The 15,325-nt window shown below is 36.2% G+C and overlaps 2 protein-coding genes across 2 annotated transcripts; both read right to left on the minus strand.

The window, feature by feature from the left end:
• Positions 1-2,694: 2,694 nt before the first annotated feature.
• Positions 2,695-8,793, minus strand: gata1b (GATA binding protein 1b). Its single transcript, XM_043247561.1, has 6 exons — positions 8,691-8,793; positions 8,010-8,238; positions 5,886-6,311; positions 4,645-4,790; positions 4,153-4,278; positions 2,695-3,510 (listed from the first exon to the last, which is right to left on the minus strand). Exons 2-6 carry the CDS (start codon positions 8,218-8,220, stop codon positions 3,223-3,225), a joined length of 1,197 nt encoding a protein of 398 aa, XP_043103496.1. The 5' UTR covers positions 8,221-8,238; positions 8,691-8,793; the 3' UTR covers positions 2,695-3,222.
• Positions 8,794-10,935: 2,142 nt separating this feature from the next.
• Positions 10,936-14,810, minus strand: cdk20 (cyclin-dependent kinase 20). The gene is made up of 8 exons (XM_043246240.1): positions 14,502-14,810; positions 14,287-14,400; positions 13,328-13,516; positions 13,118-13,239; positions 12,692-12,754; positions 12,138-12,261; positions 11,891-12,046; positions 10,936-11,810 (listed from the first exon to the last, which is right to left on the minus strand). The coding sequence occupies exons 1-8, from the start codon at positions 14,574-14,576 to the stop codon at positions 11,619-11,621; spliced, it is 1,035 nt and encodes a 344-aa protein (XP_043102175.1). The 5' UTR covers positions 14,577-14,810; the 3' UTR covers positions 10,936-11,618.
• Between the last annotated feature and the right edge of the window lie 515 nt (positions 14,811-15,325).

Consider the following 15,325-nt stretch of genomic DNA (forward strand, 5'->3'; position numbering starts at 1 on the left):
TTTATAATAATATACACTTTTCACAGTATAAATTATAAATGATAATATATAGTTTTATTTTACATGTTAAGATGATGATTCTTCGCTCAAAGAATATCGTTTTTGAGGGTTTGTGACATCTCAAAGATGGGCTTAGATATTTTCAGTAATTTTTCTGTAATTATAACAAAGCTGCTTTGTTGAAGAACAGAAACATGCTTTATATATATATATATATATATATATATATATATATATATATATATATATATATATATATATATATATATATATATTGAATATATTGACTTAAGTAACCATGGTTCATTTTGCAATTACAGATCTTTTGAAAGCGGTGTGTTCTTCAGTAAAATCAATAATGGAGAAAATCAGTTTAATCAAATGCTGATTAAAAAAATCATATTTTGAGCATCTTCATTTGCATAAGAGTTAGATTAATTAAATCTATTAATAATAATTTATTAATGTAAATTTAAAGCAACTACAATATTCCATCAAAATGACCAGCTACATCAGTATGGCTGTCAGCGGAGGAAGATGCTTTTAAGAGGTCACTGAGGTCAGGCGGCAAAGTCTTGACCCTGGGAGGAGGCCATCAAATAAATCCTACCTACTGGAACTTGTTTTTTGACTTCTGTATATTTCTTAAACATTTAATACCAAACAGATCAGCCAGTTTGCAATGACATCAGCGGTTTCGCGCACACAAGCAGTTTATTCGGCACACTGAGACATCGCCTACATCGTTTTGAATCAGAAAAGCCGTCTCGAGGAGGCTCTGGCTCTGAACCCTGTGCAGACGAGATGGAGAGATGTGACGGTGTGACTAGAAAGCCCTCATTTAAGCCCCACTTGTGTTTGTCAGTCTGTTACGTGAATGGAAAAGAGGTTGCGAGCGCTAACGTTCGGGCCTGTGCGTGTCGGCTGGACCTGTCCTGTGGTTGCTAATCTCTCCCAGTCATTCAGTAGCATTTCCCCCTCACCATGGTGCCGACTCCACCAGATAACACGGCTTCACCCTGAATGGAGGAAGCCCGTGACAGAAAAAAGCGAACGGTGTGCCTCGTGCACCAGGCTTGAAAAAAAAATGCCAGTGCCATTGCTTGCAGCCTCTCTCTGTGCATCTCCTTTTCCCTTTTGCACTTTTTTTTATAGAGTCCGGAAAACCAGAAGCTGCCTGCGTTGCACAATGAGGCTCCACTAGAAGCCAGGGGAGCAGAGCTATGTGGTCAACCATGAGAGATGGAAACAGATGGAGGAGAGGGGAGGGGTGCTATCTGAGATATCATCGCCAACCACACAGAAACCCATATTCCACAGCGCTGAGGCCTTTTCCCAGACCGGCGTGGAGCAATGCGCACAGTGAAGCCAATTTGTTGGCCTCGGGGATGCTGGGTCAGGGATGCTTGACCTTTCTGGACTCTAAATGCGTTGTCTGCCATAACGGGGCTGGAAAGAGTTAGGATTTTCACTAGAAAGCAACTACTTAGGCACAAAAATAACACTTAAGAACACCTTATAAGTGGCATAGCAACACCCTGGCAACCACACACAACAGCCAAACATTGTAAATATATGCTAAATCGATGTTATGAATAGTTCAGTTACGAGACGCTAGGAATATAGCATGCATGCACACACACACACATATATTAAAATGTTTTTAAATACCAAGGCCAACTATATGTATTTGCTAAAATGTTTCAGAATATATTTACTTTAAAAAACCTGCTTAAATATAGCTGCCAATAATTTATTTTTACAGTATTTTGAAAATACATTCTAAAATATATTCTGTTAGAATTTTAGAAAATATATTTAATAAGTATTAAGCTATTACGAATGTTATTTTAAATATAGGTTTTAATCTCGAGTCTATATAGGCTTGGGAAGATTGAAAATGAAATAAATTCCGGAATATATTTTGGTATATGAAGGTTAAACCAAAAAATATGTATATATTTATATCATATAAACGCAAACACATATATACAGTATATATATATAGTTTATATGATATACATATAATCCTTTCTTGACACTAAATGCCATAAATCGGCATAACAGTCGGATTTATGATTTTAATTTGTAAACAACCATCTGAAATCCCCTAGCAACCACATAGCAACATATGGTGTTGAATTCTGCACAGGCAATCATCACACAACCAACACGTGACAAAAATAAGAAAGTGGAACATCTATAAATTTGCTTGCGATTTGCAAGGTTAAACTGCAATGCGTTTCAGGCTGTTAAAGATCGCGTGGCTCCCACGATAAGCAAATGCTGTTGAAGAAATATTTCTCCTGTCTGAAGCAACTGGCTGGTGAAACAGCCCATATGATTTCCGACAGCACTTGATCCGCCATGCTATGGAAAGTGTCGATTTGCATATGCGCCGTCATGTCATATCGTAACTGTCGAACTCCCACTACAAGCCGATTCACGCAGGCTGCAGAGCTCACAATGGAGCCATAGAAAAACCACAACCACAATATCAAACGTCTGTCGCGATGCAGTTACGTTAAGGAGCCCGATCGCTTGGAGACCGTTTCGAATTCAAAAGGCGTTCAAGCGAGTCTTCATGCTCCTCTTGTATCTATTGTCGAGATTTACAGTAAATGCAAAAAGAAAAAGATGTTTTGCTTAAATGTTTATTTGTAAAGCACATGAAATGTCCTATACAGCACTTTAAAAACAGCTTACAAATCCCAAAAAATGTTTTGATAAAAATAAAATCATTACAAACACACAAAAAAAGTAAAGGTAGTCTATATGTACACTACAGTTTGAAAGTTTGGGGTTGGATTTTAAAAAGTTTCACCAAGGCTGCATAAATTTGATCAGAAATACAGTAAAATAGTAATAATGTGAAATATTAGTACTATATAAAATAATAGTTTTCTGTTTTGAATACACTGTCATTTGTGTCCGTGATGCAAAGCTGGACTTTCAGGATGATCACGTGATCCTTCATAAAATATTTTAATATTTGCTGCTCAAGGAACATTTCCGATTATTATCATCTGATATCTTTATATTATCATCTGATTATTATAATCCGATTTTGTACGGAATGCATTGCCATTCAGATATTGTGTGAGCCATAAACATCCAAATATTTTTAGGGCGACATGTTTTTTCACGTGTCCACTTTGGTTAAGCTTTCAAGTTTTTGGAGCATCTGAGCACATAGTTGGGGAGTCTTCTTTCGGGTTTCCGTCACACCACGCTGGGTAAGATGGCAGCTGGTGGGTGATAGGGGTAGGGCAGGCCGGCGTGGCTGTGGAAGGCAGAGGTGGGCGGCAGTGAATGGGAAGAGTGGCTGTAGACGGCCAGAGCTCCAGGACTTTGAGAATACAGGTCGAAATGATGATCAGACGCGGGGTTCTTCGAAAAATACAGATTGTCCTCTGTGGCGCTAAACCTTTTCCCTTTCCTGTTCTTGCTGGACACTTTACGGTTACGTGTCTGAATGCCTTCCTTCTTCATAGTCAGCGGTCTGTTCACCTGATGAGAATGAACGGATTATTAGACATACAGTTAAAGCTGCTGTGGGACATGACAAAATTCATTCATGAATAACAAAAACACGGTTGAGAAACTCCCTTACGGTGTTCTGCTCATTAGAAGACGACGCGCTGAATATGTCGAAATGTTTTGAAAGAGTTACAAGATTGAATTTACTAGGAATGTCTTTTGCATGCAATTCAACAATACAACGAATTCATGCAAATCAAGTAACTGTAGAAATTGTAGAAGTTTTGAGCGACATCATTTTTTAAAATTAAAACATCGGCGTTTACTGAAATAACCAAGTCAAGTGAAATGAGTGTGGTTTGTTTTGGACCTTAAAGCAACAGAAGATAATACAAAAACAAAACAGGAGGAAAAGAGGTTTGGATTTCAACCATAATATTACATCAGTTCCTCCAGTTTTATACAGCAGGCACAGGCAATGATGAAATGAGTGAAGTTCTGAACTTTTTACATTAAAGTGACACTCGTCAGCTTTTACTAAATTAACAGAGTACTATTTTTTGTTGTATTAAATACGTGTTAAGTGACACATCGTCTTACATTGAAATGGGGGCTTATCAGCTTTTACTAAATGAACTAAATGAATGGTTTAAGTCACGGGAAGTTGCTCACATTGTGAAGCTTGAAATAGAGTCCGCAAGCGTTACACACAGGCTCTCCGCCGGCGTTGCGTCTCCACAGCGTGGTGGTGCTGGTCTGACAGTTCGCACACTCAGTTCCTGCTCGCTTACTGACGACCTGCAGAAAGAGAAAGTCCAAAAGTTTGGGTTTAACAAGACTTTGAGGAATTGATCGTTTTATTCAGCCAAGGGGGATTTTAAACTGATCAAAAGTGACAGCTAAGACATATATAATATTGCAGAATGTTCATGTATTCTTTTGAGCTATCTAGTCGTCAAACAATCCAAATGTATCACTTTTTTCACAAAAGCCAGTTTTTAACAGTCAATAGTGGCACATTAGAATGGTTTCCAATGATGATAAAAATTCAGCTTTGCACGACAAGAATAAAGTACATTTTAAAATCCTTTCCAAGAAATATTTCACCGTTTTATAGTATTTTGATAGTGTATCAGTCTAGTAGTGAGTGAGGGAGAGCCGTACCAGTCTCTTTTTGGGCCGGATGAGGGGTCTGTTCTGTCCGTTCATCTTGTGGTACAGTCCGCAGGCATTGCAGAGGTAATGTCCCGTTCCATCACGCCGCCACAGAGGGGTCGCAGTGGCCCCGCAATTCACACACTCACGCGGCTCTGTCACCACACACGGTCAGAAATAATCTTTACACACAAACACAATGAAACACGCCCTCAGAAATACCTTTAAGAATTCGATTTGAACGTCGAGGACTGATGCACTATGATAACTTTTTTTAGAAAAAACATTTATGTGGTGATGATTTTTATCCATTTCAGAAAGCAAAGTGCTGAAGAACCTTCGCCATATAGCAGCCGAGGCAAAGGTACTGCAAAGAACCAGGATATTCAACTTTAAGATTGTACTCATCACAAAAAATCATCACAGTTATGACACAAAGATCTGTTAGTTGGTTAACAATAAGTCCCCTTATTCTATACTGCAAAACTGCATCTTAAAGAGACATTTCGTGTAATTTTATAGTAAACAGCTGTCAAATATACAATTTTTGAAAATGTAAAGAATAAGTCATCTTGTAGTTTACAGTTAAATATTGTAAACTGACATTCCCAGTGTGTCAGCTCACATTAGATTATTTTTTATTTAGCTGATTCATTCGTCTTAGTATTTATTTACGCAACATCTTATGCTAATAAATATTTGTTGCGTTGTTTTCATATGTGTCGGTATTTACCTCCGCTCGGAGAAAAGCTACTTGTGAGGAACTTTGATTATGTAGCTTTCTGTATTATTTTTGGGTTGTCAGTATACTGTAAAGGATGGAAAAAAACTGTGTTGTGTTGTATGGATATTATAACAAAATTAATAAAAACTGAATTTTAAAAAAAATGGCTCTGGTTAACTGAAGAAAATAGATTGTATTTTTGTTTTGTTTTTCTAGCATAAATATCTAAACATCGTTAAAATTAAGAAATGAAGAAATTTTCCAAAAAAGAAAAAAGAAAGAAATTAAAAATACACTTAATTCAAAAGAAATTTATTTTTCCTGACCCCACTGGCACATTTTTTTTTCCGTCTTTAAGCAAAACTAATCTGATCAGAAAACAAAACTTAATATCTTAGTATTTATTTATCTTGATTTAAGACTGTTTAGATATTTTTACTGGAAAACAAGACAGAAACAGAAAATATGAAAATAGTTTTTAACCGCAACCACCCCACATTATCTGCCCTTTTCGATGCTTTCTCACCTAAAGGAGAGAATTTCATCTTGCTGCATAATTTGGGTGAGAAGGACGAGGGTGTGTAGAAAAGTGAACTGCTGTAATCGTGCGTGAAGCTGCTGTAGGGACTGTAGTGTGTCTTTACGTCGCTCACTGAGGAGGGAAACACCCCGCCAAACACCTCGCCACCTCCAGGAGGACTCTCTCCTTTCATGCTCTCCTGCACACCAAAGCTCTCCTTGGGGTGCTGGGTGGGGGAGTGAAGGGCAGGACGAGGTGGCCTGGAGGAAGAGAGGGCCGGGGAGCCGTGGAACGATGACGAGGACGTCTTCGAAAACGCACCGCTGTGCCACGATGACGGGGATGATGGGAAGAGGTTGGTTAGAGAGGGGCTGGTAGAACTTTCCAGCCAGGACAGGTTTCCGAGGAACGGAGAGGAGTAGACGGGATATACTGAGGGAGAGAGGAAAGAAATCTCAGGGAAAGGAACAGAAGTTAAGGTTCTGGAGACAGTGCTGGAGATAAAAGCACCACAGAGACACAGAATTAATTCTTTTAATCAATTATTCTTTTGAATCAACTTTTCTGCATATTAAAATAGGAAATGAGAAAGCACTTGGACAGCAAAAGTATTATTTTACTTGTGTGAAGTAAAAAACATAATAAATTTAAAGTTCAAATAGTAAAAAACAATTCTTACAGTTTAATTTAAAGCTTTAAAGTACTCTTTCCTCTGATAAAAGCAGTAATTTTGTACATCTTATTGAGTTATCGAAACAAATTAATATTTTTTTTTAATTCAGCTTTTACTTAAACAGCCAACGACATTCTTTTTAGTGGAACTGGTCACAGCCAGGGTCATTTCTCCTTATGAAAGGGCAAAAAGCAGCCTTTAGCCATACATCTGTGAGATAGCCATTGCTTAAAACCAAGCTTTTAGATACAGACTTGTAATCTAGTTACATCAAAATTACTTTTTGCAAATAAACTTTTAATATTTACAAAAAAAAAAATTTCGCTCACCTTATGGCTTGATACTTTGGCTTACATATAATAATTTCTGTACTAGATGGTACTTTTTATATTAATTATAGGCCTTTTATTTGATAGAACAGCGCATTACATTTTGGACGTTAATGCTGCGGCATTGCTCTTATAGTGCCATGTAAATGTAACAGTTTATAATATGAATATGGTAATATGGTATGTTCAGTGCAGTATACACTACTATTCAAAAAGCCTGGGTTCAGTAAGATTTTTTTATTTTATTTTAAACTATTATTTGCTTCAATAACTGCAATAATGTATCTTCAGTTGTAAGAGTTGTTAGAGGAATACAATATTTGTTTTCAAATCAATTGCCATAACATTTATCATATGTACACAAGACCATATTTACATTCCAGACCATATTCTTACAAAACCCATACTTGCACATAGCAAACAATCATCTCTATTTTTCCATACCAGCTCTTTTAGTGCCATGTAAATGTAATAGTGTATGATATGCATACAGTAATTGCTCAGTCAAGTATACGCTACTATTTAAAATCATGGGCTCAGTAATGCATTCTTCTATCCATGATGAATGCATCGAATTGATCGAAACTAACAGTAAAGACATTTAACATGTTACAAAAGATATTTTAAATAAATGCCGTATTTTTAATCTTCCTATTCATCAAACAGTCCTGATACACTTTCGGTTCCACAAAAATATGGAGTAATCCAACTTGTTTTAACATTTATAAGATTGTTAAACAGCAAATCAGCATATCTATAAAGGATCATGTGACACTGAAGACTTAATGTTGCTGAAAATTCAGCTTGCATCACAGGAATAAATAACTTTATATATATATATATATATATATATATATATATATATATATATATATATATATATATATATATATATATATATATATATATATATATATATATTTATTTATTTAAACATAAAATAAAAGTTTTAAACTGAAATCATATTTGACAGCTTTTACTGTTTTTACTGTATTTTCGATCAAATGAAAGCTTTGGAGACTTCTTTCGAAAACATTTTAAATGAATGGTATGTAGCATATATTACTGTAAGTACTATGTGACACTGCTGTAATAAAGCGTGCTTTGTCACGGACGTGCAGCACTGACCTGGGCTGTTTTGAAAAGCTCCAGGTGGACGGCCATGGACTGGGCTGCCGAACAGAGAAGGCAGGCTGCTGTGATCAGCATCAGAGCTGGGGAACGTCGAACCCTCTTCAGTGTGGATCATATAGCTGGAGTCGGATGGGTAAGAGGGCATCACCTCTGACGATACCATGGAGGAGGAAACCCAGCGAGGCTGTTCAGCTGAGGTCTCCATGTCTGACAGGAACTCCTTCTGTATGGTGTGAAAAAGGAAATTTACACACACACACACTTATACTGTATATATATATATATATATATATATATATATATATATATATATATATATATATATATATATATATATATATATGCAATCTTGAAAGGATTATTTGTTTCAATAACTGCAATAGAATATCTTCAGTTACTTTTAAGAGACCACATAGAAACATTCTATATATGTTTGGAAAAAATTCATCATTAGCATTTTTAAACCACATTCTTACAAAACCCATACTTGCTCTACTTTTCGCACATATTTGAAGTGCATCACAAATCACAACACCAATGACAATCTCACCTGTCTGTTTAACCGAGATGACATTCAGAATCAAATTGCTCTAAAAACGCGATAAGCATCTCTTGCATTGTTTGCTTTGCCAGTGCAGCTGCAGATATGGTAATGCAGATCTGATTGTTTCATACCTGAACTTATCTCTTCAGGCTTCGGGACAGGTGTCTGCGATGACGATGAGCTCCGCTGATGGGTTAGAAGTTTATGCGCAAAGGTTTCTGTGCTCTGGCATTGTGGGTGATTGAGGTTAGACATGTGGGGACAGTGGGAGGAGCAAAAGACAGGTCAGCTTCAGCAAACGTGGAGCCTCATGATGAGTGCAAATGCACAAAAAAGTCTGGAAATATCCCACATCGGTCTGCTTTGCAAACACGCAAAGCTGCAAGGAGTAAAACGACCAAAATCAAATACACACATCTGCTAAGACACACGTAAAGTAAGAGGAAACTCTCAATACAATAAAAAATATTTTGATTTGAAACTATTCAAATACAGATTAATGCCATGATTTACTCATTCTCATGTCTTCCCAAATTCGGATATTTTCGGATATTTTGAAGACAGTTACGATACAAAAAACGGACTGTTACACAGATTATGGAACGACATGAAAATTTGCAAATAGCAACAGTATTTATTTTGGTATGAATTAACTACACTTGCTATAAACTCGATGAATTACAACCAAACGTATAAAAAAAAAAAAATCTTGATAAAAGCCAAACCACTGATGGAACAAAAGGGAAAGTGCAGCCAATAAAAGATGCAAAGCGCAGCTTAATATGTAACACAAGAGGACAGTTGAGCGGATCGAACGAATGCAAATAGAGACAAATGCTGCAATCATTCTAAACGCATCCAGCCTGGCCACATGCACACAGACCAGGGCTGTGGAAGTCATTTGTTAATCAAAGCGAACCGTTTTCTTTCCTATTGTTCACCCGGTCAGAAGGGAAATTAGAGCGGTGGAATGAGGCTGTGTGTCATTTAGCTGAAAAATGTAAATATGACATTTTTACTAGCCTACGAACAAAACAGAAGTCCTGGTTATGCCCTAACTGCAATATCATGTCTGCTTTAATTGAAGATACACTAAAGCTACACTATTTGCCTTCACCTTTGAGGTTTTGTGAAATGATTCAGCGCTACCACTGAGTTATGGTTAAAGTAATTAAGTGAAAAAAGTAACTCTGCTTTAGCACTATTAATAGAAACTAGTTGTTTGCATGTTCACTGATAAGACTAGTTTCCTTCGCAGCTTTTCAACAATGTAACGATCACTTGAAAGTTACAACGCTTCCCTATTATTATTAACTATTTAACAGGGGATGCACACTATTGCTCAGTAGTTTTAAGCTGTTTAAAAGAAGCCTCTTTAACACTTCAAAGTGTCCTTGTTAAACGTTACATGTACTTACTGTAATAACAATAAATTGTACATAATTACATGCAAGTAACCCTAAGTTATACTCTAATCCTAACCATATAATAAGTACGTTTATTTAATTAATAATAACTCAGTACTGAAATGTAACAAGGACACCTTCAAATAAAGTGTGATCTCTTCTGATCACGCATTTATTTGATCATAAATACAGTGAAAGCAGAAAGAATAGTTAAATGTTGATACTGTTTCAAATAGCTATTCTATTTGAATATCTTTTCAAATGCAGTTCATTCCTGTGATGAAAAAGCTTTTGATATCATTACTCCAGTTTTCAATGTCACATGACTCTTTAGAAATCATTCTAATATGCTGATTAGCTGCTCAAGAAAAAAAAATCTTATTAATATCTTATACTTCTTATTATAAACATGTTGAAAGCAGTTGCGCCGTTTCATATTTTGTGGATACACCTGTTGCAGCTCATAAGAACAGCATTGATCTGAAATAGAAATCTTTGTATGAATGTCTTCATTGTCACTTTTGCAACTTTAATGCAATTTAATGCAACTGACCCCAAATATTCGAATGATAGTATATGATACAAAACTAGTTTTATTTGTTCTCTGGTGCAAAAACATGGTACACTGAAGAGTGTTGGCACTAAACCTGACCAAACCTGTTTGGGTATACCTATTACCATAAAGCTGTGTCTAACTGAATAAAACCAAAACCAGTTCATTTACACCAGCTGGTGTGAAATCATAAAGTTAATGGTGATTGAGGAAAAAGGGAGAATGTTTTTTTCCCATCCTCATTTTACAAGTAAAACAGCTTAAGAATATAATCAAGTCTAATAGGCTGCTCCTCTATAATGTGTTCTGTAACTTGTAGCATGTAAATTGAAATGGAAATATGTACATACAAATACCGTTAGATATGACTGAAACAATTTACAACCTACTTCTGTATAATAGAGCATTATAAAAAAATAATCTGAATATTTTCTTTATTTTTTCAGTAACAAATGACAAATCACGCTTTGGTAAATCATTACAAGTCAAAATAACTCATAAAAAGTCATAACTATGACATTAAATATATCAATGTCTTAGTACGCCATCATTTTGAATTTTAATCCCATAACTGATTGTGTCTATTACAAAAAAATACTCATTAGAAATTTGAACACCTATCACAAAAAAAGTAAATCTATGCCATTTGAAAGTTTACTAAAAGAATACTGGAAAATGGAAAAAAATGGAAACGCTATATTGCCTGTAATAGAGCAAATAATTTGCACATTTATTTATTTTTCCTCCCCAAAAAAAGACAAATCACACTTTGGTAATGGCAAAAAGTCTTAATTATGACAAACGTTTTGACTTTTTTGTCATAATTATGACCTGCTATGTGATCACCTTGCCTTTTTGTCTCGTAATTGATTAGTTCTTGAGAATATTTAATAAAATGTAAACACATATCACAGAAAAATACTATTAAAAGTATATTCAGAACACCTAAACATTATATAGCTCAATCTTGCATAACAGAGCTTTTATAACGTAACGTTTTATTCCTTTTTTTTTTCATTGTCCTTAAAAATTAAATAAGAGTCTGTGGCTTAATGGTGCGAAACTAAGCACAAAGCCCTACATTTCTGCTCATACCGCTGTCATAAACAGCTCCGCGCATGCCTCTGGATCAGACTCGGATCCACCAAGCTCTCGTGTAAGGGTCGATCCACTGTGAATTCATGAGGGGGCTGCATGCGCTGTCTGGAGTGCTTTCCTCCACGCTGAGGGATGGGCAGCTCTGAGTGATGGGCTGGGAGAGGATCCGTGAAGAAATACGGATGGAGCAAAGCCTGAGGAAACAGACAGGGCATTATGAGACTTGTTCGATGCACATGACTGAATGGACCCGCAGAGAACTTTAAAAGCGCACCTGTCTAGCACTGATCCTCTGTTTGGACGGATAGACGAGGAACTTCTTCAGCAGGTCCACAGCCTGCGGTGACGTGTCAGGCACGATCTCCTCCAAAGGAATAGGGGGGTTTTCTTTGAACGTGATCTTATTGTAGTCCGGTAGTTCTGTTATTTCCTAGATTGGGTCATCACAGTCAAAACATTGACGAACTGTAATTGTGAACTGTAGTGCTGAACAGGCATAGCAGATATAAACGAGAGCTCACTGGCCAAACTTTCTGGTTGGGAGTTCCCAGCACTCGTAACACACAGCACAACTGTTCGATGTCGTTCTCTCCGGGGAAAAGCGGCGAGTTATTCAAAAGCTCCCCAAAAATACAGCCCACTGCCCTGAAACAAGCCAGAAGAAGACACACAGAGACACTTGAAGGGTGAAGAATAGCCACTTCTGCCATCTAGTGGACACTTGAGGAATGAGAAAGTTTCGCAAAATGAACCGTTAATTCTGTTAAATACTTGCTTCAGTATTCATTTCAATAGAATGTCTACTCATTATACTTTGAAACCGGACAATTTAGTTCGATTTAATTATTTTGGTACAATTTACCAACATTAATTTAGCAAAAAATGGAAAACAGACAGAAATGTAAACTATGCATTTCACATAATTTGATAAGGCATGGGATTATAATAATTACAATTAATTTTAAAATGTATAAAAATAGATAAAACTGACAGTTCATAGTTCATTTGTAATAAACACTAAAATGTTATATTAAAAAAGTTGGTGACTGGAAACAATTATTCCACACTTTCTTACCAGATATCGACTCCTTCATCATATTTCCGGGCACCGTACAAAAGCTCTGGCGCTCTGTACCACCTGAAACACAGCACAACAGATATTTTTATCCATATGTGACCCTGGAAAACAAAACTAGTCATAAGGGTCAATTTGAGATTTATACATCATCTGAAGGCTGACTAAATAAGCTCTCCATTGATACATTGTTTGTTAGTATAGGAACAATAGTTAGGTTTTGATATATTTACAGTAGGAAATGTACAAAAAATCTTCATGGAACATGATCCTTACTTAATATCCTATTAAAGCGTAAACAAAGCGTATTGCTACTAATACTCCCCAAGACTGGTTTTGTGGTCCAGGGTCACATATGATCTATACTGTAGCTGAAATTCAATGTAGCTCAATGCTAGCATGACAGAACCTCTAGTAAATGATCACCTGGTGGCCACCTGGTGACTGTACAGACGATCTCCTTCATTGGAAAAGAGCCTGGCCAGACCGAAGTCAGCGATCTTCAGGTGACCCGTCGAGCTGATTAGAAGATTTGCGGGTTTCAGGTCCTACACAGAAAAACATGTGATGCGCACATATAGCACAGATCACAGTGAAAGACAAATGTAATGGCATCAGGAACAATCGGTGTCTCACCCGGTGCATGATTGAGTTCTCGTGGCAGAAAGCCACTCCTTTCAGCAGCATCATCATGTAACCTTTGACCTGGGATGCGGTGAGAGGACGCTGGGAATTCCGAATGACTTCTGACAGATCTGACAACATGTACTCGAACACCAGCACAAAGCCTGTGCCGTGCGGGAAGACGTCCTTCAGCTTCACCACCTACACAGATGATAAAAATATGAATAAATAATCAGATCCGAGGAATAATGAAAATACAAATAATGTCTCTATGGATTTCCAGTTATTCAAATAACCATTTATGCTTCAAAGAATCATGTTTTGTGGAATCAAAATGTCATAAAAAGTGACAGTTATGAAACTATTTTTTACACTAATTATGACATAGATTTTTCTTTTTGTTATAGGTATGACTTTTTATTATTTCAACCTTCTGTTATGGTTTTGACTTTAATGTTATCATTTTTTTATTGACATAGTGTGTCATTATTTCAACTTTTTTATCACAATTTAGCATGCCATAATTTTTACTTTTTTTCACCTCCTAAGTATGACTCATAATTTCAACTTTCTGTCGATTATAACTTTATAATAGTCATATTTTTACTTCCACATATCTGTCATCATTTGAACTTTTCATGTCAGAGTTTTATCTCATAAATCATAACTTTCAACTCATAAACTGTCAATTTCAACTTATGACCTTATAATTATGACTTTTGTCTCACAGTTATATATTTAATATGTGTTAATGTAATATGTAATGACATTATGTCATAACATTAACTTGTCTATGTTCTAAACCTTTTGTCATATTTGCAGGGGTGTTTTTTTGTTGCTATAATTATGACTTAGTTTGTCATTATTTTCAGAGTATAACTTGGTATGGCATAATTTTCCCAATCATTTTTGTTTGTTGTTGACTTTACTAAACAAAAAACTTGAAATATTAAGCGATCAGTATATCTCACATATTGGTTGTCCTCAATCTCTTGCAGAGCTTTGATTTCCCGTAGGGCCTGGTTTGGAATTCCATCTTCGAGTCTTCGCAGAGCTACTTTTTTCAAAGCCACCGTCTCCCCTGTCTGAAAATAAACAGATAACGCAGTATTCAGGGTTTTTTTTTTCAACCTATTGTCTAACCTATTGGATTAATATAGGTAAACCCAAAACGGCCTAGTCTTACCTCGATGTGTTTGGCTTTGAAAACAATTCCGTGAGCTCCTTCCCCAATTCTGCCCAGAATACTGTACTGATCCATTCCACTGCTAACGTTACACAAACGTTAGCAGGCTAGCTAATGTGCGTCTTTGATTCCCTTTCACGCACTGGCAAGCATTCGCTATATAAAGTGTTCAAAACAGAACTAAATAATAAAATAAAACAAAAGGAAAACAATTGCTAGCAGAGCGATCGTTTCGAAGAGACTGTCTGTGTCAAAGATCCGATGATGCTCGGCTGAGGCGATTCTGGCGAATAGCAGTTGCCATGGAGATTGTTTCTGTGCTACGGCAAGCGAATGAAGACAAAATTATTTTTTAAAACGACCACGCACAGATTTATTCTAATCAAACAGGTAAATAAAAACGGCCAAAAAAATATAGATTCCTACTATTTCGATATATGTATTATTAGTATAATTGGTTTAGTTGTTTCTGGTAGAAACAGAGTTATGTCAGGTGGGAGCTGTTACTTTTCTCAGCGCTGGTCTGCACGAACCAATCAAAATTGTTTGCGCTTGCTAAAATTAAAAAAAAAAAAAAAAAAAAGCAAAGAAATATCTCTAAATTTATGGGAACGTCACCAACTTAGTACACTTACTTTACCCTGGTTATCCTATAACTTAAAGGATCACATTTTTATATGCCCTACATACATACATTTTCATATATTTAATAATTTTCTAAATCCATGCCCTACACTTATGCAATTCTTAATGACAGCATAATTATACAAACATTTGAGGGAAAGTATAGCACATTTTCACTTACTGTACTCAAAGAGAACACT

This window comes from Puntigrus tetrazona, chromosome 8, assembly GCF_018831695.1.
Source record: "Puntigrus tetrazona isolate hp1 chromosome 8, ASM1883169v1, whole genome shotgun sequence".
Lineage (NCBI taxonomy): Eukaryota > Metazoa > Chordata > Actinopteri > Cypriniformes > Cyprinidae > Puntigrus > Puntigrus tetrazona.